General features: G+C 46.2%; 2 protein-coding genes across 4 annotated transcripts; one reads left to right on the top strand and one right to left on the bottom strand.

The window, feature by feature from the left end:
- Positions 1 to 951: 951 nt before the first annotated feature.
- LOC117640447 (zinc finger protein 771-like) lies at positions 952 to 14,766 on the bottom strand. Its single transcript, XM_034376950.1, has 6 exons — positions 14,675 to 14,766; positions 14,460 to 14,579; positions 12,420 to 12,521; positions 10,364 to 10,468; positions 8,861 to 8,896; positions 952 to 2,164 (listed from the first exon to the last, which is right to left on the bottom strand). The coding sequence occupies exons 1-6, from the start codon at positions 14,764 to 14,766 to the stop codon at positions 1,339 to 1,341; spliced, it is 1,281 nt and encodes a 426-aa protein (XP_034232841.1). The 3' UTR covers positions 952 to 1,338.
- Positions 14,767 to 15,922: 1,156 nt separating this feature from the next.
- On the top strand, positions 15,923 to 25,950 carry LOC117639898 (putative zinc finger and SCAN domain-containing protein 5D). 3 transcript variants are annotated; one of them, XM_034375867.1, is made up of 7 exons: positions 15,923 to 15,998; positions 17,641 to 17,706; positions 19,132 to 19,336; positions 19,597 to 19,851; positions 21,265 to 21,420; positions 23,450 to 23,581; positions 24,542 to 25,950. In XM_034375867.1, the coding sequence occupies exons 1-7, from the start codon at positions 15,938 to 15,940 to the stop codon at positions 25,458 to 25,460; spliced, it is 1,794 nt and encodes a 597-aa protein (XP_034231758.1). In that variant the 5' UTR covers positions 15,923 to 15,937; the 3' UTR covers positions 25,461 to 25,950. The 3 variants fall into 3 exon arrangements, with proteins under 3 accessions (XP_034231758.1, XP_034231760.1, XP_034231759.1); XM_034375868.1 differs by lacking the exon at positions 15,923 to 15,998 and adding an exon at positions 16,505 to 17,399; XM_034375869.1 differs by lacking the exon at positions 23,450 to 23,581.
- The last annotated feature ends 1,000 nt before the right edge of the window (positions 25,951 to 26,950 follow it).

Raw genomic sequence — 26,950 nt, 5'->3', positions numbered from 1 at the left:
TTTTACGTGTAATTTTATAATGATTACCCTAGTCAGTTGTTCTTTATTTTCTCTTATCAGCAGGAAGAGTTCTCTCTTTCGTTCACAATTGGTGGCTAACTAAATACACTTAGTTGTTAAATGCCTGACCTGTAAGAGCTCCAATTATATCATGTATCAAAGTATGCCTGTCATGTTCTTATTGACACCCTCCGTGCACTCGGTAAAATCGTTCTGCTCACTCAATCAGTACTATCTGGCTATTAAACTGCATGAGTCAAGATAGGCAAGTTCAGATACAACGTGCGATTTTAACAGGGTTTCACTTAATTCAAACTGCGATAGTTACTGTCTAAATTTTGCAATAAAAAACTGATCACAAGTTTTTTTGCTGTGAATACTACAATAAATCTACAATAAAAAATTTACAGCTAAAGTTTGCAATAAAGTATCACGTTTATACGATAATGACTACAAAGAAGATGCAGTAAAAAGTCATCACAAAAAATTGTGATGGAAGTCCCTACAAAACGCTCTTTCATCGCAAAAATTAAGGGGTGGTTATTTCAAAAAAACTAATGCACTCCAGGGTACAATATCGTAGGAATCGCAAAAAATTGTTAAAGTACACTGAGGCAAGAAGCTACGGAAAATTCTGTTAACAGCTCTTCGTGATTATCCGTAGCCCCCTTAGTATATTCTCCGTAGGACCTTACAGTATTGTGAGTAGGAGCGTACAGTCTTCTCCGCAGGACCACAGTCTTCCAGGCCCTACGGAGAAGCCTTTACGGTCCTACGGAGGATACTGTAGGGTCCCACAGAGAATACTGTAAGATCCTACGGAGAATATTGATAAGGAGGCTACGGAGAATCCTGGCAAAAAAAGAAATTCACAGAATGTTCCGCACCTTTGTGATTGCTCCATTTTCAGAATATCCTTCAAGAAGGTAGGAAGCATCTCCAAACACGGCATAACAATGCAAGCAAAACAAAACTTTATTTCAATTAGATAAGCTGAGAATATGAAAACCCACAATCGGTCGATTCATAGAAAACACAAAAAAAAATAAGTGAGACACCTTTTTAAGAGAAATAGTGAGACTTCGTGTTTCGCATCGAAAGCGTGTTACATTTAAATTTACCGTGGCGGCTGCCATACCATCATGTAGAATGATGCCAGTATCATGTGGCATGATCACCAATACTTGAAAAGAAACAAAATAGAACGTCGTTACCAGTCATTGTACATGACGGAAAATGTAAGACAGTTCAGAAATAGAAACTTATAATGGAAGAGCAAGACTACATAGTGGTTCCAGTAGCATAGGAGACCCTATGCTCCGAACCAAACAAGGAACGCTACGATTGATTCGCAGGGCAGGACTTCCTGTGCCGGTGCTGCGACGACCGGAACTTGAACTTCTTTCCACAGCTCTCACACGCGTAACGCATTTCTCCGGAATGCAGCGTCATGTGCTGCCTGAGGCTGTCCTTGGCTCGGAACTTCTTGGAGCACACCTTGCACTGGAACGGCTTTTCACCAGTGTGGATGAACTGGTGCATCCGTAGGTTCCAATACTCCGCGAAGCTTCGGCCGCACTCGTCACACTGGAAGGGCCGTTTGGCATTGTGCTGCCGCAAGTGACCTGCGAGGTCTCTGGGGCTGCCGAACCTAATGTCGCACTTGGAGCAGCGCAGGTCTCTGTTCTCGTCCACCAAAGCCATGGTCATCTGCAGCCTGGTGGCCAGGGTGGCTCGGCTCCCCGGCGGTGACTTGGGGGTTCGACGCCTTGGCTTCCTCACCGGCGCTGGACGGGCGTCGCTCGGGCCTGGCGTCGCAGACGGGGAGGCGCGACGTCTTGACCGCCTCGCCGGGGCGTCCGCCTGAGGCTTCGAAGCAGCCTCCTTCCCCGGCACAGACGCCTTCCTCTTGGCCACTTTCAACTTCAAACGATGTTGGGAGTCTGGCTCTGGAAGTGGGGGGTCCAGGTTAGGCGAGGGGAACAGATTGGGCGGAGGGTCCAGGTCAGGTGGCGCATCTAGGGGTCCTGGAGGGACTGGAGGCTCCGGTGAGGTTGGTTGTGCAGTGGAGTCCAAGGAGCCCTGTGGAACCGGTGGAGATTGACTCCATGATTCGGCGAGGGTCGCCTCACGGGGAAGCCTGGCGGGCGAGTCGCTGCCAGCACTGCCGAAGAAAAACAATCGGAACTATGCTTACAGAAAGAAACATAGTGGCAATGACGTCATCTCAAAATAAGGGCCATTCTACTTTGCAAAGTCAAGTGTGTGCCGAGCACTACCGAGTCAGCCCAAGGAACAAACTTCTTTGCTGAAAGCACTGCAAAAACTCTAATTGTCACTTCATGCCAATTTCAAGGCAAATGTTTCTGACAAGAATGGAAGACGCCACGGTCTATTCATCAAGTGACCACAAAACCAAGTGTGTGCCTTGAGGCCGACTCCATGAAGGGTGAGCTTGGCACACGCTTGAGTTTGCGTATTTTGGCTGTGCACACTAAAATGTCAAGGACCTTCTTAGACCCATGAATTATGCAATTTTAAGCTCATCCAGGAACGTGACAACACGTTGAAACGAACGTGACAAAATGTCACGTTCGTTTGATCATTAAGTCACATTCGTTTGGGTGTGGATTGCCCAAAAATCAGCTTGTCAACACTCAAACGAACGCGATCCAATGCTCAAACGAACGTGACATTTTGTCACGTTCGTTCCGACGTGATGTCACGTTCCTGGAATAAGAGTGCAGGCGGGACAAATTGTCTATTAAAGTCGATTAAAGTACTATTTGCAGGGGGCGTATCAACGGCGAATTGCATCGTTCACGGGTCAAATAAGTCCCATGACATTAAGTGCCTTAGTTTTTGAAATAAAACGTAAATTTTTTAAACAAAGTAGAAATAAATTTGACCCGAAAAGCGGAAAAAAAGGGAACATTTATTATCCCAAATCGTTTTTGTTGTAGAGAAGGGACAATTAAAAGTTTGAGTCAAGCAAACGGAGACGATAATTTAAGAAGACAACATTTTTCATTTTTTCCAACTTTCCCATAACCAAATTGAGGCTCCAAAATCTTTAAAAAGGGCGAAACTTTGCCCAGAAAAAATAGGCGCGATTCTGCGGCTCTCCCCCCGTTCACCGCGCGGTGGCCGGTGGCTCCTTGGCGTTTGGGCTCGCACCAAAATAAGCCATCCGCAGGGGAGGTCTTGGCCATGAGACCCTAAATTAACGTCAAACCTTTTTTTAAATAAAAAAAGCGGACAGTTTAACAGTTTTTCAACCGGAAAAAAGACCCTAATGCGCAATTTTCCAAACGCAAAAAAGATCTTCTTTTATCGCAAAAGACTTTTCCCGCATAAATCCTTGACCCCAAACCCGAAAAAATACGCCTTTTCCCCCAGCTTTTGCGCGCCACCTTTTAAAAATAGGCCTTGTTTCCTGCGCCCTCACCGCAGGGTCCCGCCCCACCCCCCGCCCCGCCCCCCTCGCCCCCTCCACCCGTTCGCTTTCTCGCCCTTTCCCAGCATGTTCGACGGGGTTTATGGACTTCGAGTAGTGAGTGAGATTGCGGACAGACGCAAGTGTTTTGATATTGTGGGGGTTTTTTGGGGGCACGGCTTTGCCGGCCGCATAAACATTACAATGGCCCCTGCAACAGCGGCAGCTAGGGCGTTTGCATATCATGATGATGGTATGTACGTGTTTGACAAGAAATTTTTGGTGCAAATTTTGCGACAAGAGAGTTGACCATGAGCGCAAGAGCACCATTGACAATCACATCAAGGCGGATTTGCACAAAAACAACGGGAAAAAAGTTGAGGCTGAGGCGGCTGCGAAGAAAAAAAGGCAGGCATCTATTTCGGAAAGTATGAGTAATGCCAAAAGGTAAAGGAAGATAGAGAAGAGTTCATTAAGTCGACAGTGCGAGCGTTTGTTAACCTAACATACCACTAGAAAGCTTGACAAGCCTGAAATGAGGAAGTGGTTCAAAAAATACTTTCCTGGTGAGAAAAATATTTCTAAAACGAGGAGCTTACACTCGTCGTTATGTGTTTTGGTACCGGTTGAATGGACCTAACCTCCAAACTACTGCAAGTAAACAACCCTGTATATTTATTTTTTCCCCTCTTTTTTCAGGTTCCGGTGATTTGCCGGTGCTCAGCAGCTTCGAGACAAATTTTCCCCCCTTTTTGAAAAAGAATACGACGATTATCTCAAAGATAAAGTGAAGGGAAAGAAAATTGTTGTGCTGTGTGACGAAACAACAAATAGGAGAGGCCAGGCGGTTTTCCAAACCCCTCTTAAAGGGGCTACCCTCTAAAGAGAATCCAACATCCCAACTTTTTTGGGGCTTCAGTGAAAATTCTTGAGAATGCCAATGCAGACGAATGTTCAAAGGCAATACTGCAGGTTTGGTATAGTATTAGAATTTATTTTTTTGTGTATTTAGATTGAGAGTTAAGTCTTTAACTTTCTCTCTCTCTCTTTTTTCAGACTGTTCAACACTATGAAGTTGCCCATTGAACATAGTGGCCATCGGTTCGGACAGTGCTGCCTACATAAACTTGTGTTTCGTCTTCTCAGGACACTCCTTGATAATCCTGGTTTGATACACCTGCAGTGTTGGGCCCACAAGTTGGATAAGGTTGTGAGAATTTTTCCCCGAGAAACTGTATAGACTTAATGAATGTGTGTCCAAAATAAGAAAATTTTCAAAAACACCCGAAAAAGGAAAAACAGATATGTTACTTTTTTAAAAGAAAAGTATTCTTTTTCTAGAGCTAAAGAAGTGAAACAATTTCCCTTACCCGTCATGACCAGATGGGGAACATGGAAAAAATCTGTTGTGTATTTGTCTGAAAATGTTGATGATGTAGCTGAATATGTGAAAAAGCAGTTGACTGGGGAAGAATGAAACAAAAGCTGTAAAAAATTTTTTGAAATTGAAACCTGAGGACCTGTTAATAATTAAGGCAGAGGCAAAATTTGTTGTAGATTATTGTGGCCCTGTTTTTGATTTGCAGCTGCTAGTAGAGGGTTCTAAATATCCAATGTCTCACTTATTGTATGCTAAGGTAAAAAAGCTGAGTGTGACTATGTCAAGTGTGGCAAAAGCCGGGGATAGTTCTAAAGACATCAAGTCTTTTTACTTGAGAAGACAAAAGCATGTGTTGACTTAGTTCCTTCCTCTAAACAAAAAAAATTGCTTGAAAGAATTAAGCAGGTGTGTGTCTCTTGTGATGACCTGTTGCAATCTCAGATGAAAGATGACACTGCTAGAGAATTTTTTTAGTCCTAGGCTGCTCTTTATCCCCGTAAGTTAGCTGCTTCTCTTTCTCATGAAAAGATTTCACAGGCAAAAGAGAAAATTAAAATTTTGGATTCCATTCCAACAAACTGTTTTTTTAATTTTGGGATTCATTACTTTCTGACCAGTAAAGGGAAAAAAATGCTAATGCTGATCCTATGAAAAAAGTGCCCATAGGGGGGACCTTGTTGTAAATGCTTTGAATTCTATGATGAAAGACCCCAGTGACTTTTCTATTTCTTGTTTGCAAGTACTACATGTGAGTGTGGCAAATGTTGACAGTGAAAGGGGTTTCAGTGCATATGGTGACATATTTTCTCCCAAAAGAACAAATTTGGCTAATGAGAAGGCAGAAGCTATGATGTGCATTTATTTCTGTAATGGAGTTGACTTGAATAATAAGATAAGTGTTCTGAGCAAGTTGATGATGGCGATGATTATGATCAAAATGCACAAAATATAGTGGACGGTGCAGGTGTGGCTGGTGGTGGTGGTGCAGGCACCCACTCTGTGTATTATAATGATGCTGAGGACATGGCATGGAATAATGATTAAAAAATGAATGATAATGATGTATTCATTCTATTGTATCTCTGTATCTGATCTGAATGAAACTAGTCATTTCATTACTTGACTGAATTTTAAAGTGTGTTAACTTGAATAATTTTAATGTGATAATAACATTAAATACTTTTTTATGAGCTAATTCTACTATTTGTCATTCCGCTCCTATTTTCCTCCTTCGCATATTTTTGCATAAAACCACAATTTTACCCGCATAAACCCCGCATAAAACTACATTTTTAGGCGCATAAAGTCCGCATAAATGGGTCAAAATGTGGCGCATAAAATGATGATTCTATATGCATAATTTAGTGGTCTCTATGGCTGCACCTGCCAGCCACTGAAGTGTCCCTTTGGAGCCCAGTCAGCGCTGCCCCCGCTGCTCTAGGCTGCACCCCGCAGCCTGCAGGATGCGCCAGACAGCCTTCCTTCGCGAGCCACGCTGCCCCCAGCAGCTGCGAGGCGCTGCTCTAAGCTGCACCCCGCAGCCTTCAGGATGCCCCAGGCAGCCTTCCTTCGCCCGGGCCACGCTGCCCCTGGAAGCCTGGAGGCTGTGAGGCGCTGCTGTAGGCTGCACCCCGCAGCCTTCAGGATGCTCCAGGCAGCCTTCTTTCGCCCGGCCCACGCTGCCCCCGGCAGCTATGAAGCTGCGGGTCAGAGCCACATCTCGGCCGCATCCTGCAGCCTCGTGGATGCCATCGGCAGCATCCATATCGCTACTAGGCTTCACTCCTTAGTTCATGAAGGTCCCCATGAGGACCTTTGAGGGTCCCTGTTACGCCCTTTGAAGTTCTATGGGGCCCTTTGTAGAGTTTCTAGGGTCCGAACACCGTTCCAGATCCAAATCTGCTAAGTAATTTCATGTAGGACTTACCGTTCCCGAGATATCAAAGATAACAAAAAAGTTTCCCGATTTTTACGAAACTTGCATGGCTTATGTATGTTAACGTATTCAACTCAAATATCAGCATACCACGCACCCAGTCTATTTTTTTCTATTTTTTATGGCCCTTTAATCAAGGAATACGACCGTTGCCTGAATACCGCCAGCATCCACCATGCTGCAATCCGTAGCCTACAGCCATTGCAGCCTACATGGCTGTTTAGTCCTGCCGTAGCCCGGCTGCATCCGGCAGCCAACACGCTGCGACGCGCAGCCTACAGCCATTGCAGCCTGCGTGGCTGTAAAGTACAGCCGCGGCCAGGCTGCCGCTAGCAGCCAGCACGCTGCGACGCGCAGTGCGCAGCCTACAGCCATTGCAGCCCGCGTGGCTGTAAAATCCAGCCGCGGCCCGGCTGGCGCCAGCAGCCAACACGCTGCGACGCGCAGCCTACAGCCGTGGCAGCCTGCATGGCTGTAACGTCCAGCCATGGCCCAGCTGGCGCCAGCAGCCAACACGCTGCGACGCGCAACCAACAGCCGTGGCAGCCTACATGGCTGTAACGTCTAGCCACGGCCCGGCTGGCGCCAGCAGCCAACACGCTGCGACGCGCAGCCTACAGCCGTGGCAGCCTACATGGCTGTAACGTCCAGCCACGGCCCGGCTGGCGCCAGCAGCCAACACGCTGCGACGCGCAGCCTACAGCCATTGCAGCTAAGTTGGCTGTGCGTGGCAGCGTTTATAGGCTGCTTAGGGCAGCCAAAAGGCTTCTGTGCGCAGCTTCTGAAGCGTTTCACAGCCAAAGCGCTCCGTGAAACAGCCAGACCAGCCACTGCAGCGTGGATGGCTGCAAGTCCAGGACGTCGCTATGGCTGCGACATGGCTGCAAGGCAGCCACGGCAGCCATGCATACAGCCAAAAAACGGCCCATACAGCCATGCGTCAGCCGTGCGTCAGCCTTTCTGCAGCCTTCTATTTTAACTCGGGTGCAGATACTATCAAATCGTAGAAAGAATTGCCACTTGACTGAAATTGTGAAAAACATTTTATACCTAGACGCTGCCGTTGTTTCCTGCGTCCTGTGATTCGTCACTGGGTCCGCAGTTGGCTCTGTAGAGTCCTCTAGATGAGGTGACGCAACAGCACCGGCGGCACGGTCTTCTGTCACAAATATGTCGCACTTTTACTACGTCACTAGTAGTCATCTTAAGCCACTTTCCCCTGCAGAGAACTCTAAATATCTCCCGAAAATGAATAAAAATTGAGTTCCCTCGTTCTTTCGCTTCCTGATCACTTCAGATCGCTTCAAATCTATTACGCCTCTAATTACTTCGATGTATAGTTTTTTTTTTTGTGGACACTAGGAACTTAAGCGTACGCGTGAAAACACGTATTCTCGCGCAACGACGCGCGAGATGCTACATAATAATGCACGTTTTCTTGCTTTGTTACACGAACCCGCGTATTTCAAAGCGTATGCCAATTCCGTGCAAAGCAATGCACCGAAAAGTAAGTAATTCGGCTAACCGAAAATGAGCGTTGGTGAGAAAAAGCTGACTACGAGTTTCACATTGAGTTTATTGGGTTTGAACTAGGGATGTGCGAATAGTTCGGTATCGAATTAGGGGTGATTCACCTCGATTCGGGGAAGGGTCTCTTTGCTTCGACCCCGAATCGGTTGAAAGTATCGCGCATAGCGTTGTTTTGATCTAAGCAAGATCAGATATTTGATTTTTCTTCTTTTTTTTTTATTCCTGCTCTATGCTCTTCCTTTATCACAGAAAATGTGTTTTGAAAAGCACCAATTACATTGTCGTTTCAGGTCGAAATCGAATATTTGAAAGTTCGATTCGATTTTTCAAGATTCAATTTGAGTTCGGAATCTTATTTTTTTGACTCGATTCGAAATGAAAACCCTTGATTCGCACATCCGTAGTTTGAACTTTTAACTAAATACAAGTCTATGCTTTAAGACATAGCTCCGTCTCCACATTTTTGTCACAAAACGAGTTGCATAAGAATGTGGCCGTGCTTAAGTCTTACGTTAAGTTATTAATGATGTTCCCACAGAGTTTCCCACTGAAGTAGAGAAGTGAGCGAAGTACTTACGTTTGGTCTTTTTGACCCCGCCACACTTCGTGCAAACTGGAATCATACCAAAAATTTGGATTAAAATTCTGACATTTGCAGCGAATTGTGGGTTCCGTGGGACAAAGCCTCAAACTCAAGCCCTCCCTGGGCCAATGGTTTCCTTAAGATACACAACACCACTGTGGCCAATCCACTTAAACCCAGCCAAATTGCATGCACAAGCATACTTAGGCTGGAGTCAGTGGTACAAAAAGAAACCAGGTGATTCTCACACAAAAGTTTGCTAAGGACGGCTTCTGTATTACGAAGGATTCTTTTATTTTATAAGAAAGCACGGCGCATTTATACTATGAAACTTTTCTCTTGTGCAACTTAACTTTATGTTTTATAATACAAAACTTTTCTTTGAATTACATGAAATTGCTTCGGAACATTTGCAGGTGGTTTTAGACACTTCTTTGTACTGTACTATTTGTATTATGAAAAAACGGTTTTGTAGTGCAAATCAGACGGTTCAGTATTACTGGAGACTCGTGTACACTGCAAACCTAACTGTCTACTAAGTACACACTTACAAATGCATGCTTGGCCAAGTACACACTTACAAATGCTTGCTTGCAAGTACACACTTACAAACGCATGCTTGACGCATGGAGTTATACGGCGTCAAGCATGCGTTTGTAAGTGAGGACTTCCAAGCATGCATTTGTAAGTGTGTACTTGGCTAAGCATGCGTTTGTAAGTGTGTACTTGCAAGCACGCATTTGTAAGTGTGTACTTAGTAGACAGTTAGGTTTGCAGTGTAGTAATACATCTGTACCGTGGTTTCTAATAATACAAAAGAAAGTCTTAAAATACAAGACTCGTGCAGACTTTTGATAAGAAATATAAAGAAAAACCCTTAGTGCATGCTTTTGGGTGCTGCTTAGAAGTATGTATGGACAGTAAATTGAAATGGCAGAATCCGTAACAGTTCGGCACAGAAACCGCCAGTAAATGGCTCTGAATTTGGTAGTCACAGAAACTGGCATGGACTAACAGAAACTGACAAAGGCTCCACAGAAACTGGGATGGGCTCACAGAAACTGCTAAGGGGTAGCGGTCTCGCTGACCACCCTAACCTCACTGTGTCTCTGGATGCTTTTGTTGTTTTGGACATTATTTACACATTTTGATGAGTGTGCATACTTTTTCTTGCTTTCACAAGTCTATAAAGTAATCTTTTCCTTACGCGGTACATCTACACTCTTTATTTCCAATAATATAACATCTCAAAGTCGCGAGGTGGAGGGAATCGCAATTGACGATTACGGTGCAGTGTTGTCCGGATTCCGTGGCGAGTGCACGGATTCCGTGGCGAGTGCACGGATTCCGTCGCCTGTGTGCAAAATGGGTTTGCCGTTGGCGGTTTTGGTGCAAAACCGCCCCGGATCTATTTACCTGTCGGTTTCTGCGATTTGGGGCTCTCAGACCACTACAGATTCTACCATTTCAATTTACTGTGTGAAGTACTAAATTTACATGGAAACGGTTCTGTTCCTCTTCCAACCTACTTTCCATGTCCATGGTGGAGGAGGTTTAAAAAAGTCGGAGCCCTTTGGCAACGATTGGGGAAAGGCAATGGACCTGTGGACATAACGAACCCAAATTACTCGTGAGTGACAACTCTCCACAAATTCACCGAGTTTCCTTCGAAAGCTACATCTTGACTGCCAAGGGCAGGGTTCGCCCCTGAGAGACCGCGAGCAAGGGGCGAGCAATCATGCCAAACATGAGAAATAGGCTATTCTAGTGGTCGTCGTTTGCAGAAAAAGAATCACATAACCCGAAAAAGAGTGGGTCGGGAAAAGAAAGTGATCCTGATCAAGGGGAAAATGCTAAAAAATATGTTAATTCCCTTCCCCAGAAAGGACGTGACAGATGCATGATTGACTTAAGGAGAGTGCCGCTTCGGTAACTCTTTCAAAGTAAATGCACTCGAACGCGTGAGGGTATTTGTCAGGGCCATTTCCCATTTTGAGATGCTTCTGGTTCGTCCTCGCGGACGACTAGAATCAGTTTATCCTACCGCGCGGACCAATCAAAGCCCGTCGCGATGTAATGCGACTCGATGGGGGCATCACAAATATACGCGAAATTGGTCCATGAAGCGGAAGAAGGGGAAAACTCAATTTTCATCATTTTTCAGGAGAAACAAAAACACTGTTTGCAGGGTAAACTTAATCCAATCAGATGAATGATGCAATTGCATTTTTGTCAAAAAGAGCCTAAGAAATAACTGTGAAAATTTTTAAAAGTGTAGCATCACTCTGTAGCCGCTTTCTGTGCTTTACATCTTTACGTTGGAGTGGACTACGGAACCATGTTTACTTTGTTCTCTCAAACGAGGTGGAATTGGGAGACAATTCAAGTAGAGCTGAGGTCTGCGTAGAGTCTATATTTCTCTGATACTTTTTTGGAGTTACCCCTTTTATCCAACTAGTGATGGGGAGTTAAGTTGAGTTAATTCTTTCAACATTAGTTTCATAACGACACAAGTTGCGATACAGTATTCTCCCGCATTAGGTCGATTCGCAATAAGTCGTTTTCATGTGACGGCCCCCGCTTACGCACGAGGGTTTATGGCCCGGCGAGCTCGACCCTCGGGGATGATTGACAGGGGTCCTCCGTGCCGCCAGGTCGAAAACGCGCGAACCCGGGCGCTGACGGGACCCCGAACCGCAGTGCCGACCTGGCCAGGTAGCGTACACCCGTAAGGCGCCGGTCGGCACTGCGTTTCGGGCCACTCCAGTGTAGGACCCAAGGGCCTGCTAATTGTTTTATGGCCTCCCCGAGCTCGGAGCACTGCTGGAGCCCGGCCTTCGCACCATGTGCTGTTCGGTTTTCGTGTTCGTTATAGTCCGAGATCCGGTCCCGAGCCGTCGACCTATTGCGGGAGAACACTGTAATTCCTATTGCCATTTTGAGCAACGGAGTCATGTGGACTTCGGTTGAGTTACCTCCATTTACCGATGAAATTTAGACCGTAAAAGGGGTCAAGTTGAGTTCCAATTTTTCATGTGGATATTCGCGTAAACTGATAAGAATTGGGTCAAACAATTTGGTGTAAGGATGCAAACCATCCTGAGGCACAATCATAAGATTAAAACTCAATTTGGAGAAAAGTCCAATTATTCCCTTCTTTCGCTTCCAGGATCAATTGTTGAGACGAGTTGATCTCAAGAAGCGTTTCGACTGGTTAAGCAGTAGAAGATCTCATGTTAAATGATCGTTGCTCGCGATCTCTCAGCAAAACACGATCAATACGATCTTCTGAATTTCGAAGAGCTTGAAACCAATGTCACCAGTTGCACACACGGGGTGGCAGTGGTTATTTATCTTTATCGCATTAGGTGCTAGTTCATCGGTTAAAGTGACGTCGTGCATACTCACGAAAGGGGACGAAAGCCTCCTCCACCAGCCCAAATTCCTCACGTCAAAAAAAAAAAAAGCCTAGCATGGGGAACGTCAGCAAAGATTCAGACCGGAAGTCGAGTGGACATCGGGCGATTAGGGCAACGTGCGGGGAGCTACCTACCTTCCTAAAGCAGCCCAACTCGGTCGAACGAAGGAGCTTTGAACCCACTCAACGTCGGTCAGAATCTGTCCCGAAGTAGGTACACTCTCGGCCTCTGCCTGACTATCGAGAGTAACCAGATGTAGTAACTTCGTAAATACAAACCATTAACTGCAGAAATTTATAAAGAAGTCTTTTTCCAGACGAACTTACAGAATTGCACATAATAAGAACAAAAGCGAACAGTACTCATGACTATTACATAAAAACTAGAGGTGCTAGCGACTAAACGCCCATACACTGTACTAAAAGTGAACAGCGAGACTGAGAGTATACTCACTAGATAAGAGACTATTGACAAATAATTGAACTGCCGGTCAGTGATTCTGGAACTTCTTGAATCTAAATTGAGTTTCGACAGGCGTAACACGACGTTACGCTGGGCGTGGTTCAACACGTTACGCTGGGCGTAGCGCAAAATGTTACGCTGGGCGTAACGCAACATATTACCCTGAAAAGGGTACTTTCGTAGATCCCTGAACCGGAAGCACACAGTCGCCATGTTGGCGGAAGGACATTGATCCAAACTTGACATGGGAAAGAGACGTTAGTCAAACGTATCGGCCACACTTGAACGTCGTTTCATACTTTGTTTGCAGTGCATGTGTGTTTCGCGAGCAATATTTGTACAGCTCGGCTATAGTTTTAGATCCGAAGAGAAGTTAGTTTCCGGCTAATTTGGCGTCTGCTGGTCTGCCTGCTTCCGGTTCAGGATCTACGTCAGTACACTGTAGCAACACGTTGCACAGTTGAGGTTCGGTCCAGAACAAAGCTCAAAGGCCGTTCGCTACTGGTACGCTGGCAGGAACCCCGAACAGACCCAAGGGTCTGAAAGGTTTCCGTGGTCGCCGTGTGAAGAACAAAAGAAATCTGAAAGCAGCGTTGGTTCAGGTGCGCGCCACCTAGCGGCGGTTGTTGTGAAATACGCTTGTGACCGATTAGACACTTCTATCAGGGCCGGAAGTGAAGAAGAGCATAGACCGGAAACAGTACAAGAAATCGGCCTTTCACGGGGGTTTTGGCGGGTTTAAATGAAATTTAGCTTTAAGCGTGTAGGCATTACTTCTACTTGATTTCTTCTCAACTTCCGGACCAGCCCTTCTCCGAAGTACCCTTATCACAGTGACGGCGCGCTACTGGTTCCTGTACCAGGGCCCCCAACGTACAAGTTGGGACCGAATATGCTTTGGCGTGCCATCAGGTCTCATAATGTAGCGAGAGATTCTGCCGAAGGCAGGCCAGCGCCGCAGGCCAAGGCAGGTGCCAACGCCTGGCGTGGATTGTCGGAACGGGCGCAGCATCGCGAAGCCTGATACAAGCCACTGTCTGGCGTACACCTACCTCGTTACTTTCGTTCTTCACCCGGCGTGGACTGAAAGGGTCTATTTTGAACTCAAACTTTAGCGAGAAACGTCACCCGAATTTGGGCGGTACATGATTCTTTAGGTGTATTTTCTGCGTAACAAAGTGTATTGCGTCTTTCTGCCGAATACTGGGGAGGAGGGGGGGGGGGGGAATCTGAGCTAGCGTAACGTTGTGTCAACCCGATCACTCCAACAAGGCGTTTAGACGAATCCTTATCTCGGAAGTTGAAGAACAAAAGTAAGAAGCAAAACGGCCTTTGACGCATGTGCAGACGCTGCGTCAGAGTGGAGTCGAGGGGGACGTCTGCGCATGCTCAAAACCCGTTTTGGTTCTTACTTTCGTTCGTAACTCACGGTTCAGGGATTCGTTACAATACCCTAAAACCTATTCTGGTCATCGTCGACTGAAGAACAAGAAGAATCACAAAATCGGTAATAAAAGAGATAGTATTTGACACAAGCTAAATTGATTTTAAAAGAGTGTCGAATCGAAAAACTTTATTAATGATGTACTCGGACGGGTGAGTGAGGGTAAGTCGCCGACGCCATTTCCGCTTTTGTGATTCCTGTTCTTCAGTCGGCGACGACTAGATTAGTCTATCACGGGGCAGGTGTATGCCAGACCGTGTTGTCGTACCAGGCTTGGCGATACCGCGTAAACCTGCGGCGTTGTCCTGCAGGCTTCTTGGGTGCATAGTCAGTCTTAGCATTCAAACATTCGTCATCGGCTGTGCCGTTTAGGAGTTGTGCTGACACACTGACATACAGTGAACAACTCTTCAACACCACCGGAGAAACGGGCTTCTCTATCGTTAAGCCATTGAAAACACATTCCAGAAGAGCAAGCCGTACATAAGGGTGAAAGTAGTGTTGACCTGAGAAATTTTGCGGAAACGTTTCGCTGCAACAGGGGGTCGGGAGGCGTGTCGGAACTGGCGCACCATCGCGAAGCCTGATACGACAGCCACTGCCTGGCGTACCCACCTAATGTATTTCGTAGCCTCTTCCTGTCGTCGCCGAGTGAAGAACAAGCGTAATGAAATGGTGAGGAACCAGTGGGTTCGTTCCCAGTAGTTCTTGGATTTTCGTTTACTTTTGTTCTTCACCTGGCGACGACTGAAAGGGTCGACGGGTTCAACCAACAAATGCGACCGAGCCGGTTTTCAGTAAACTTCCGGTGAATCTAGCCATCGCCGCTTATAGAGCATAAGACACTTCGGAGGAAGCCTAGACCGGAAGTCAGTGGCAGAACGGAAGAAACAAAAGAGCGTCGCGCGGCTGTGCTCAGCGGTGGAGGGGGTCGAAATCGACGGAGTGGGGGTGAAGGCGGCGCACGCATGCTGCCCCCACCACCGCTCAGCACGGCCTCGCGACGCTCTTTTGTTTCTCCCGTTCTATTGCTGACTTCCGGTCTGGTTGTCCTCCTCAGTACCCTATTGGAGCGATGGTTTGAACCGGAAGCAAGGAGCCGCTTCCTTGGCCGGAAGCTCCTGGACGTCACCATGTGCGGATCACATCTAATAGCCAGGATGTTCCTGGACTTTCGGTTTCTTTTGTTCTAGTTTTTGCGACGACGGAAAGGGTCTATTTCGAGTCAAAACGGCCTCAATGTCAAACAATTCAAGTATTTGCATGTAATTCCAGTTCTACAACACGATAGCGAACTATAGCATTCCAAGAAGCACGTGGAATTGGGTGCTTCCGGTTCAGGCTCGGGTTCAAGCCTTGTCTGTATTTCCCCATCCATCAACCTCGGAAACTTAGGAACCTACACTTGTGCGTCTTGTGGTAAGGTCACTTCAATGAATCTTGTGACGGAACAAAAAGATCAAAAGTAGATCTTTAAGGTACCGCTTTGGAGCATGCGCAGACCTTCCCCACCACCTGCTGCGAATGCGCAGAAGCTCTTTGTAGGGTTTACTTTTGATTTTCTTCTTCCGTCACAAGATTCAGTTGAGTACCCTACTGCCTTGAAGTGAAGTTGCAGGCTTCAAGGAGTGCGTACAGTCTTGACGCGTCCTCAGTTTTCATCAGTGTTTGAACGGCCAACTCGCTCTTCATAGGAACCTGGACTTCACTTCCGGTCCTACTAGTGATTCCGCCGACCTTGTAATTATGGTTTCGGACACCTCGCATGAACTTTTGCGCTTCAGGAACCGGAAACTGCTGCCGTTCGGTTAGTTTTCTGAAGGGGACTTCACTGGATCTTGTGAAGTGAGAACTACAGTAAGCCTCATGAACTGCTGCTACGCATGCGCAGTCTTGACCCTGTGCGCATGCGCAGAAGCTGCTCTTAAGGCTTATTTCTTTTCTTCTTTTCAGGATTCAGTGGTGTTCTAACACACTTAATTACTTAGTTTCCTTTTGTCGTGCGTAGGCTTCGCTCAAAATTGAATATGCGTTTTGAAAAGCACGAATTTGTCCGTAATTAAGCACGCAAGTGTGCGGTGTTGTTTATGAAATTCGTGCATATCGAAACGCATGGTCAATTTCGTGCAGAGCTTATGCTCTTAAAAGTACGCAGGAGTTTAGTGTGATCTTCCGATCTCTCATGGCGCCACCGGGACACTAATGGTTGGTTGTCGGGTCTCATTTCCGGGTCCCCAGTCGCATTCGTTGGGTCCAAATCGTGAGAAAAGCGACATCCAGCGCGCGACTCAAATCCAAATCTAAAGAGTCTTTAATCTTCAAATCAATAGTGTCGCATATGTGTTACGTGCAATCGTCGTTCCACTGTTCTATTCTTCCGACAAGTGTCATTCAACGAATGTGACGTTGTATTCATTAGAATGTGAAGTTTTTCGCGTCTGTTCGACGCGACGTCACATTCTCTACACAACGTGTTACGGCCGTTTATCCAGGATTTCACTGTCGTTGGAACTGGTCAAAATGTTAAACAGTCAAGCCAACATGACCAAATTCTTATTCTAATATGTATGACGCTGTATTAGGATAATCACTGTGGGCCTAGGGAATTTCTCTGAGCCATGTGGTACCTCAGTAAACAGTGCACAGAAAGTGCTCGTGCACATCTCGTTAAATCAAATGTGACGAAATGTCAGTTTCCTTTGAGTCTTGTGTCTTGTTCGTTTTGATGTGAATCAGCCACAAATCAGCTGTCTCACATACGAATGTCACACAATGCTCAAACGGACGTGACATTCTGTCGCATTCGTTTCAACGTGCGATCATCTGGTCCCAAAAATGAGAGCGCGTGCAGTGCAAACTAGTTTCCGCCAGCACTCATTAAGCATTGCTTATTCCCAGAGTTTAAACTTGGTCTCTGCTTGCAGGTTCGCTCCGTGTACCCCGAGCGCAGCTCACGTTTTTTCACTAACACCTTATGGTCACCGATTCAACATTTCCACTGAAACTGTTATGTTTCTACTGTATTGCCTGATATTTGTTTGTTTATTTTTGTTGTAGAGAATGCGTCGTGGCTGCTTACTCGGAAGCCATGGGTCTGCCGAGAACTATAAACAGCAATGATGATGATGCCTCGAAGGAGCAGTGCTGCATTTAAATCTACAGACCATGATGTATCCTTTACTTTGTTTCACGGCTGACAGCTGTTGCAGTTTGTGATTTTCGTTGCTGTGTTGTGATGGTGTGATGTATTTGCACACACTTTCCTCTATTTGTGTGCATGTCTGCATGGTGACAGTAGTGAAGCTTTCGTAGTTGAGCAAGGTTTGGAGGATGTGCATGTTATTTTATACAGTACATGAGGGGGGCATAAAGGCAACTCCTCAGTGCCACGCTGGTCAACCTGGTCCAGGTCAATAATTTTTCATGCTGGTGTGTTGCTTTGTTCCCAGGTGCAGTCCAAAAGAAAAGGTGCAAGAAATGTGGCCTTCGGAAGGACGGGAAAGTCGCACCAAGAGGTAAGTAAGTACCTATCCTGCCCGAGGGGTGAATCACTCGGCGTTCTGGTGTACACATGAGTCCATGAGTACGGGTGAGTACACCTTGATTTACTCATAAATTTCACATTTGTAAACATTTTAAGGCATTAGGTAGCGTTTTAAACGGCACTTAACGCCAAATCGGTCGAAAAACTAGTGAATTTCGCCCTTTTCAAACTTGTGAGTACAATGAGTACACTTGTGATTCACCCCTTGATCCTGCCACGCATTCAGTTGCAACCAACTTTCCTTAAAGCTTTTCAACCGTGACATTCCGAATCCAACGGTGATGCGCCAATTCGCTTCTTTAGCGACTCCATTGCTCTGTGAAAATTTTGATTGTCGTTTGATGACAATTTGAAAGCTAACTCTCCTTACAAGGACGTCCTCAAAACATATGATGAAATAGTTGACAACGCCCATGCATTTAGTGTAGGAGCTGTCATCTACACTTTGCAGTTTTTTTTTTTGTTTATAAGCTTGCACAAAATTGTGCATGCGTTTCGAATTGCCCGAATTTATCCGTAACTAAGCACGAACCTGTGCGTTCCATGTGAAAATTCGCTGTCACTTCGTGACAAACTCTTTGACATTATTTTCATCATTTGAAAATGAAGACAGTCTCATCAATGATTGATGCCAATTTTAACAAGCTCCTGTCCTTCTTGCATGGGCGTGACACACCTTTCATCAACTGGTTTGGTAACATCCCTGAAAGGAAAATAGTCTTGAAATTGTCATGAAGTGATAACAAAAATTTTCATTCACAATAATGTTGCTTCCGAGTTTTGCGTTTCACGCGCACGCACAATTCTGTGCAAAAGCTGTGCAAACTACGTAGTAATTTACGAAGTAAATTTATCTTAAATACCAAAACAATCATTCTGTCCTTGCTTTCACGAATTATTACTGTAAATCAGAAGGGGGTTCGAGACTCGTGCCGATTATTTCAGCTGTAACGTACTGATTTCAGGGTTCATTATTAGAGTTATCAGACAAAATTCATTCCCAAAAATAACGTTACGATTTGTAACTTGTCGCTTCTTGCTTTCAAACGTAATCTTGTCAGTCCACAAACGTCAGTGGCCACCTATCAAAATGCCTGCAAAGGATGAGAGTGAGTGCGGTAATGTTCGCGTTCGTTTTCTCAGCTTAGTTGAATGTGGGACTACACACTCTCGTTCCAGAGACGTGACATCACGTTTGAGCATTGTGCCACGTTCGTTTGAGCGTTGTGTCACATTCGTTTGAATGTGAACAAGCTAATTTTTGGCTGATTCACAAACGAATGAGACACAATGCCCAAACGAACGTGACATTTTGTCACGTTCGTTTCAACTTGATGTCCCGTTCCTCGGATGAGAGTGCATTCTTGTCAAACCGTGCTTCTCGCCGTGTTTTCAGAGTGCTCCCGTCGGCCTGCTGCCTCCGGAGTTGGTCTGCGCCGTGTGCCCGTCGTGCCCAGGCTCCCTGCGGCCTCTCAGTTCGCGTGCCTGCGTGCCCCTGCTCCTCCACTGCGTGCGCCTGCTGCGCCACTGTCCGCCCGCGCTACACCACAGCCTGCCCCTGCTGCACCACTGTCCGTCCGCGCTACTCTACAGCCTCACTGGTAAAACAAGGGCATAAATACTCTTTTACGCCCTTGAAAGGGCATACTCTTTTACGCCCTTGAAAGGGCATAAATACTCTTTTACGCCCTTGAAAGGGCATAAGTTGTTTTATGCTCCCGGAAAGAGCGTATAAATGGTCTAGGAAATTTAAGCAAAATCTTAATGCCCTTCCAAAAGGCATTAACGATTTACGCCGCTCCAGGGGCGTAAATCGTTTACGCCCTTAAAGGGCATGATTTAAATGCCTTTGTTTCACCAGTGCTGCACCACTGTCGGCTCCCGCTGCACCACTGACTGACCCAACGAAGTCCTACGACGAAGACGCAGCAGCAGTGGCCTTGATGATCCCGGACCTGTTCAACGCGTGCGCGCTGGATGTGTCCATCCCGCAGGACCCCGTTAGTGTGTCGGCGTGGGCCGACCGCATCCTGCTGGCCTCTGACGGGGACGTCTTCAAGGGCTGCTTCGACGACAGCGATCCGGTGCCGGCGCAGAGGCCGTCTACTAAGCCCAGGTAAGTGGGAGGTGCACTGAGAAAACCTCACAAACTAATTTAGGCCTTTCAAAGAAAAGCACTTACAAAGCATAACAAAGTATTTTCAGCATACATATGCTTACTACTTCGTAAATTACGAAATTTTTCTTTGTATAACAAAATCTCTTAGTTGGTATAATGTATGCTCAAAATTTCGTAAGGTTTTAAGCGCGTGTCATTCGCTCTGCAAACTTAAGATCATGCATTGTTGATATTTCATGGTTGACGCTGTCACCTTGGCAGGCATGCTGTAATTTAAGAGTTCACATGCATGGCCTGTACCCACTGATGCGCCTTTGTCACAGGCTCAAAGCCTTTCCCACGATTTAAAAGTATTTTGAGCAAATTTTGGCTACAAAGAAGATACTTCTTAATTTTGGAATTAGTTCTTCATATCTCAAGGTAAATTAGATAGTACCTTCCCTCATATATATGCTTTAACTACTTTGCAAGGTTTTAAGGCTGCATAGTCTGGGGCAGGATGCACGCTTAAAACTTAACGTTTGATATGTAAGGTGCAAACTGTTTAGTTTGTTATTCAAAGAAATAGTTCGCAAATTGCAAAGTATATTCTTTGTAAGCTTATGCATGCTCAAAATAATTTGTTGTAACAAGCTACTTTCCTTTGTTAGACCCAAAATAGTTCGTAAGATTTTCAGAAAGGCTACAAAATTAGCGAGTACTTGCCTGTCAAGCTGACGATAATACCAGTTATCCTTCAGGTAGACTAAATTTATGAGCGTCAACCTTTTACCCTCACGCTTAAAACCTTATGAAGTATTTTCAGCATACATAGTACAATCTAATTTACTTTCTTTTATGAAGAATTAACTTGTAAATTGCGAAGTATTTTCTTTGTAGGGCCTAAAATAGTATGTAAGGTTTTCAGGGTGCTCTGCAGTTCCCTGAGCAACGTTGACTCATAACCATAGGAATTTTGTTATGTAATTTTGGATAGGGGTAAGTTGAGGAATAAAAGTACTGTAGGTTGGAAAAGGACTCGAGATGTGATATCTTGACTTTGAGCAATCCCTCGACCAGCAGTTATTTCGACTAAAATGAAAATCTCAGTGGAACTCCTGAAGATTTTTCGCTAACGCACTGCAGGTACACGCCACCTGGCGTGCACTTGACAAGCATGCTCCAGGTTGTAGTGAACATGCGAGGTTGGCTCCAGGTAGAGTGTTCTTGCATGCATGCTGCAAGTGATGCAAGCTTTCGTAGCGAAGAAAAATATTTTTGGTTGAATTTCATTTGAGGTCTCATTTGGCTTGACGAATGGACAAAGCCTCTAATTTGGGGAACTTTTCGGAGGCCTACTTGCAAGTTTCACCAGGTGTTTTATTTGATTTTGACCCTGCCTTTTAATCGCTTCTGGTTCCCTGCCACCAGCGCTGCCAGTGCCGTTGCTCCCAGAACGACACTCAACACTGCCATCTCTGCCGATGGTTCCGCCCTGAAGCCTGCTTCCCGAGGCTCTGCCGTTCCAGCCCGGTTCTCAGGAGCGACGCGGAGTGTGCTGAAGCCCCGAGCCTTACGAGTGCCGAGGTAAGTGATGTTTCGCATGTGATGTCACGCCAGGCATAAGCATCCGCAACCAAGGGGCAAACTACTTGAATTTTTGTGTACATTTCCCTTGAACTAACGTTGGAATAACGTTGAAATAACCTTCGAAATAACGTGAATTTGGAATAACGGTGTACAAATTTTGATCACGTTGTTTGGCCTCGTCCGCGACCTATCTTAACTCACGATTTGTTATGTTCGTATAATTAACCGAAAGTTAAACGAGGGGTGAATCACTTGTGTACTCATGTGTACAAGTTGGTCCGTACTCAGTATACTCACAAGTTAAAATTAAGCTTAATTTGCTAGTATTAAGTAAGATTTGGTGTTGGGTATTTCTGAAACTTCAAATAAAGGCTTTAAGCGTTTTAAAATGTGAAATTTATGAGTTTTCTAAGGTGTACTCTCTCATGTACTCATGTGTCCACCAGAACTCTGAGTAATTCACCTCTCGAAGTTAAATAACTTAGTCTTAAAGAGTGTAACGAACAGTGAACATCAAAATGTCGCACAGAAATTTCGACATGTGGATTTTTTTTACTAATTCAAGTTTTGAGTTAATTTTTGTTACGGGTGGTCGATGATCTGACAGATTTTGATGAGATTGTACAGACCCACTGAAATTTTTCTGGTATTAAGCTCCACATCAATATTTATGGAGTGCAATAGATTAACTTTTCATAGTTATCACTCCTCTTTAATCCCATGAATACCATAATAGCCCATAATACCTCTCAAGTCAGAAAATTCTTGCGAAGTATTTACCGGCATTGCATTTCAAACTCTCTAGCGAACTATTTTGTTTGCATTGCGGAGTATTGTTCTGCATCTTGCAAACAAAATTATTTGCAACGTGTCAAACCACTACTTCTCAATGATGCCAGCTTCTTTCTTCGCAACTAGCGTACTTGGCCTTTTTCTTTGAACGCTTTGAAATATGGCAGCTGAGCCAGGAATACCTTGAGAGAAGGGTGCCTTTCTCTCCCGTCTCTCAAGGTAATTCACAGCACGGTGAAGCACTTTTCTATGCAAGAGTGTTAAAGCCAATGAAAAAGATTTCACATCAGAATTTCCTTCTCGGGTTCATTTTCGCTCGAAGCTAGCGTCTAATTGCTTTGGTTTCCTGCCGCCAGTGCCGTTACCAGGGGCGTAATTAGGCGGGTCGAAAGGGGGGGGCGAATGTTCGAAAAGTTGCCTACCTTCAAGGAGCCTGTGTCTGATAGGTAATTTTTTAGGGACGTGGTTTGGGGAGGGGGGGCTAAATTCAAAACAACGTTACAGAAAATTGAGGGGTTGTTACAAAGTTGGAAGAGGATTCACTTTAATCTACATTTGTTTGGACTCATAGCGAAAATTTAGAATTAGATAGCTCTCAGCGAGCGAAGCGAGCCAAAAGCTATAAATGCTTAACTGTCTGAAACGTTGTTTCCGAGTCCTACAATGGGGAAGACTTTTTCGTCTAGAAGGGCTGGCACACTTGCTTCCCTCCACTTGCCACGGAGCCGAAATTTAGAAGAGGCTCCCTGTTGCGAGCGAAGCGAGCTAAAAGCTATAGCCTTGTTGAGCGGGAAATATTATAACTTGGGGTCTTAGTCCTAGGATTCCAGGAGATTTTAAACATTTCCAGGTACATATTTTCTGTTGGCCAGACAAACAAATGGTTGAAAATACGTTGCACCCAAATTTTCTTCCCGGCCTAAGATGGTTAAGGATCTAAGAAGGCATTACATATATCAGTCATAAGGTACCTCAATCCGGTTTATTTGCCAGCGGAGAGAACTCAGAAGCAAGTTACCTCCAGCGAGCGAAGCGAGCTAGAAGCCAATGCCTAAGTGTGTCCAAAATGCGAGTTGTTCGGGCCAGGCTAAGGGACGATTCCTGACTAACTGCTATTTCTTGGGCCAATCGGACCCAGTAAGGGCAGTACTTTTGGCCCCCTTCGGGGGCCAAAGGGGGGGGCGGTCGCCCCCCCCGCCCCCCCCCTAATTACGCGCCTGGCCGTTACATCCAGGACGACGCCGAAACCTGCCTGCCCTGCCGGGGAGTCCGCCCCCAAGTCTGGTTCTCAAGGGTCTGCCGTTCCGGCCGCGGGATCAGCCACGAAGCAGGCGTTGCCGGGAACAGGAGTCGCGTCAGCGTCCAGGCAAGGAATACAGTTTGGCAGCTTAGTTTTCGGTTCACACTGACGATGCACTTTTCAGAGCACAAGCTTCGCCCTAAACTTAGTATGCGACTGAGCACGAAAGTGTACGTCGATGAGCATAAAATTCGTGCTCATCAAAACGCATGCTCAATTTTGTGCAAAGCTTATGCACTGAAAGGTATATCGTAATTAAGTATATGATTGGCTCAAATTTTGCCTAACTAAAAACTGTCACTTCACACTGAGAAAACCTTACAAACTATTTTGGGCCTTTCAATGAAAAGTAGTTTGTATAACAAAGTATTTTGAGCGTACATAAGCTCACAAAGAAAATACTTCGTAATTTACGAACTATTTCCTTGTATAACAAAGTATTTTAGTTTGTTATATGTATGCTCAAAATGCTTTGTAAGGTTTTTAGAGTGCGTGGGACTAACAATGCATGCAGAGGGCAGATAGGGCGAGGGGACTCACTTCAGTGCCTTCTGATTAGCACTGAGAGAATCAGGCACGTAAACAAAGAGAAAAAGGGGGGGGATGAGGCACCTTGATAGTCACCTGTAAGTTAGGCAAAACATGCTGGGACGGGGAGGGAGACTTTCTTAACTTGACAGGATTTGTGTAGGAGTAGATAGTCTCCCAGCGCCCGGGCGAGGTAGGATGCTTTCCAAGAGCCCCGGCGGACCATAGATGGTTTTCTCAGGAGCCGATTTTTTGTTAGACCACCTATGTCTTTCCAAGTCTTTTCCGCTTTGCAAGCGTGGCACACGGATTTGTCCCACGCTTACGAACGTGGGACACGGTTTGTCCCACGTTATCTAGTGCGTGCCTGTCCCACACTTGGACTTGCAGTGCGAGTACGTTTGTTGTGTAGCCCTGCGGAAAGGGAGGGTGGCTCCCTTCCCTGTCTCAACCATTTACAACCATCGGCCTTAATTGTGATTTTTTTTTTTCCGGCAGTGCCGGCAGCGTCCCACCGGACACGGCCATCGCTGCGTCCCAGGCCGCCTCGAATCCGCCGGAGTCGGTTGGCAGCGTAGAAGAGGAGCCCCTGCGAAGGCAGCTGCCGTGCGGGGCCTCTGCTGTGTCTTCACGCCGCGAACTACAGTCCAGCCCCGACTCCATTGCTTCTGGGGACGTTTCCAATTCGCGAAGCCCTCGAGAGATCTCTACGTCAACTCTCCCAGATGTTCCGAAGCCACCAGCTCGCCGAGGTCCCTCTTTGGACTCTACTGCTCCAGTCCCATCGCAACCCCCGGCCCTCACTGAATCCAAGTCACCACCGGAGCAGGACGCCCGGGAGTCGGTCACTCGTCAACCATCCTCGACTGCCGTGGCCTCTACAGTGGAAGCGCCTCGGAGGAAGCCTGGTCCCAAATCGCGCGTGCAGTCCCTGAGTCCGGCAATGCCCGATCAGACCGCCGGGCCATCGAAACGGGGGAGGCGTCGATCCCCCAAGTCACCGCCGGGGAGCCGAACCACCCTGGCCAACAGGCTGCAGATGACGATGGCTTTGGTGGACGAGGAGAGAGATCTGCGCTGCTCCAAGTGCGACATAAGGTTCGGCAGCCCCAGGGACCTCGCAGGTCACTTGCGGCAGCACAACGCCAAACGGCCCTTCCAGTGTGACGAGTGCGGCAAGAGCTTCGCGGAGTATTGGACCCTGCGGATGCACCAGTTCATCCACACCGGCGAAAAGCCGTTCCAGTGCGCGGTGTGCTCCAAGAAGTTCCGAGCCAAGGACAGCCTCAGGCAGCACATGGCCCTGCATTCCGGGGAGAAGCGCTACCCGTGTAAGAGCTGCGGCGAGAAGTTCAAGTTCCGGTCATCGCAGCACCGACACAGGAAGTTTTGCCGTGGGCCTGCACCCCAAACGTAGGACTGCGGATTTGACGGAAAGACCGTATCACCAACGCTCTGAAGACTGCAACTGCATGCTCGTTTGCTCTCTTCCCGTTAATTGGAACTTGCTAGCCGTATATGTTTTCAATCATGCTATGTTAAGGACATTCTTATGTTTCTGCTCCTCAGCACTGCATTAATTTGCAGGACCTCTTTGAATTCCTGCCTCTCTTGGGGTGAGGCACACAGTCTCGCCGTATTTTGGCCAGAAAGTTTTTGGTTTTGTTTTTTCTTTCAATCAATCGACGTCAGTGTCGCATGTTCTATGTATGATCTAGTTTGACCTAAGTTATGTTTTGTTTCCTTTTTGCTATTGCAATGTCTTGTTGGAGAATGTGTTCAATCACCTTCACTTTCGAAAAACAGGTATAGATACTGTATGTTATTTTTGCCATCTCAGATTAATTTCGTGCCGAAAGTCGAATTGTTGATAAGAACTGCAATTAAATGAGATTATCAAGTTTGAACGGCGCATCGTTTCTGTTCCCCTCCCTCTTCGACGTCCCCGTGCCTCGTCTTGATTGGCCTCTTTTCCGGTAGTAATTCTATCATAGTTGCTGTCCTGACGAGAGCACTTGTTGGCAAAGCGTGCTTGGTGACAATAAATGCCCTTGTAAAAATCACCACCATACTACGCGTTCGTCCTCGTCATTTTTAGTTCAATCGCGGATATTTAGTCCAAAGATCCGGATTGTGTTCCAAACTGTTTGGAATGCTTCACCCTTGCTACATCATGCTCTAACTCTCAGCACGTTGCTGACTTTGTTTTTAATTACGTATTCGCATAAGCAACAATAATACTCTATTTCTTCAAAGTGGGACTCATTTCCTTCGTGAAACTAGGTACAAAATTAAACTCAATATATTATTTAATATGTATTTCCAAAGTAGTTCTTTAAAAACGCAACAGTAAGAAAGTGTTATGGTTGCACAAATTACTTGCATAAGTACTGACAAAATGAGCAAAAAGTCAGTAACCTGCTGAGTGTGAGGTAGTGTTCCGAATCGGGCGGGTCGTACGATTTTGCACCGCCCGATCGCGCTGGCAGCCTTCGGCCCGATCCGGCCCGCCCGATGAGCAAGCGGCTCGGACGGCATCGGGCGGCCGTCAACCCGATCGTTTTGGCTACTTTTGCCGACTAGAGGGCAGCACCTGTCGGGACGGTTTGTGTCACATGCAGCACGGAGCAAGGGGCGAGGGGCGAGGAGGGGCTGCTTCCGAGCCAGCCGATGTCCAAGCCGTGTCTTTCGGCGGCACTTCGGAACCACTTCGGTTTTTGAGTTTCGATGACACGTCGCGGTGCAGCGCTGCGGTCGAATTTTCACAGAACCCGACCGACCCGCCCAATGCGGAACACTAGTGTGAGGTTGCATTGCCGTTACGAAAAGTCCCCGACGATCAATGAGTGATCATCTGACAGAACAACGTATAGTCATAGAGAATCCCACGGTACACACGCTGTTGTG

This window comes from Thrips palmi, unplaced genomic scaffold, assembly GCF_012932325.1.
Source record: "Thrips palmi isolate BJ-2018 unplaced genomic scaffold, TpBJ-2018v1 HiC_scaffold_12, whole genome shotgun sequence".
NCBI classification, from domain to species: Eukaryota; Metazoa; Arthropoda; class Insecta; order Thysanoptera; family Thripidae; genus Thrips; species Thrips palmi.
The sequence above is the reverse complement of the archived record's forward strand: the minus strand, read 5'-3'. Positions and strand labels throughout refer to the sequence as shown.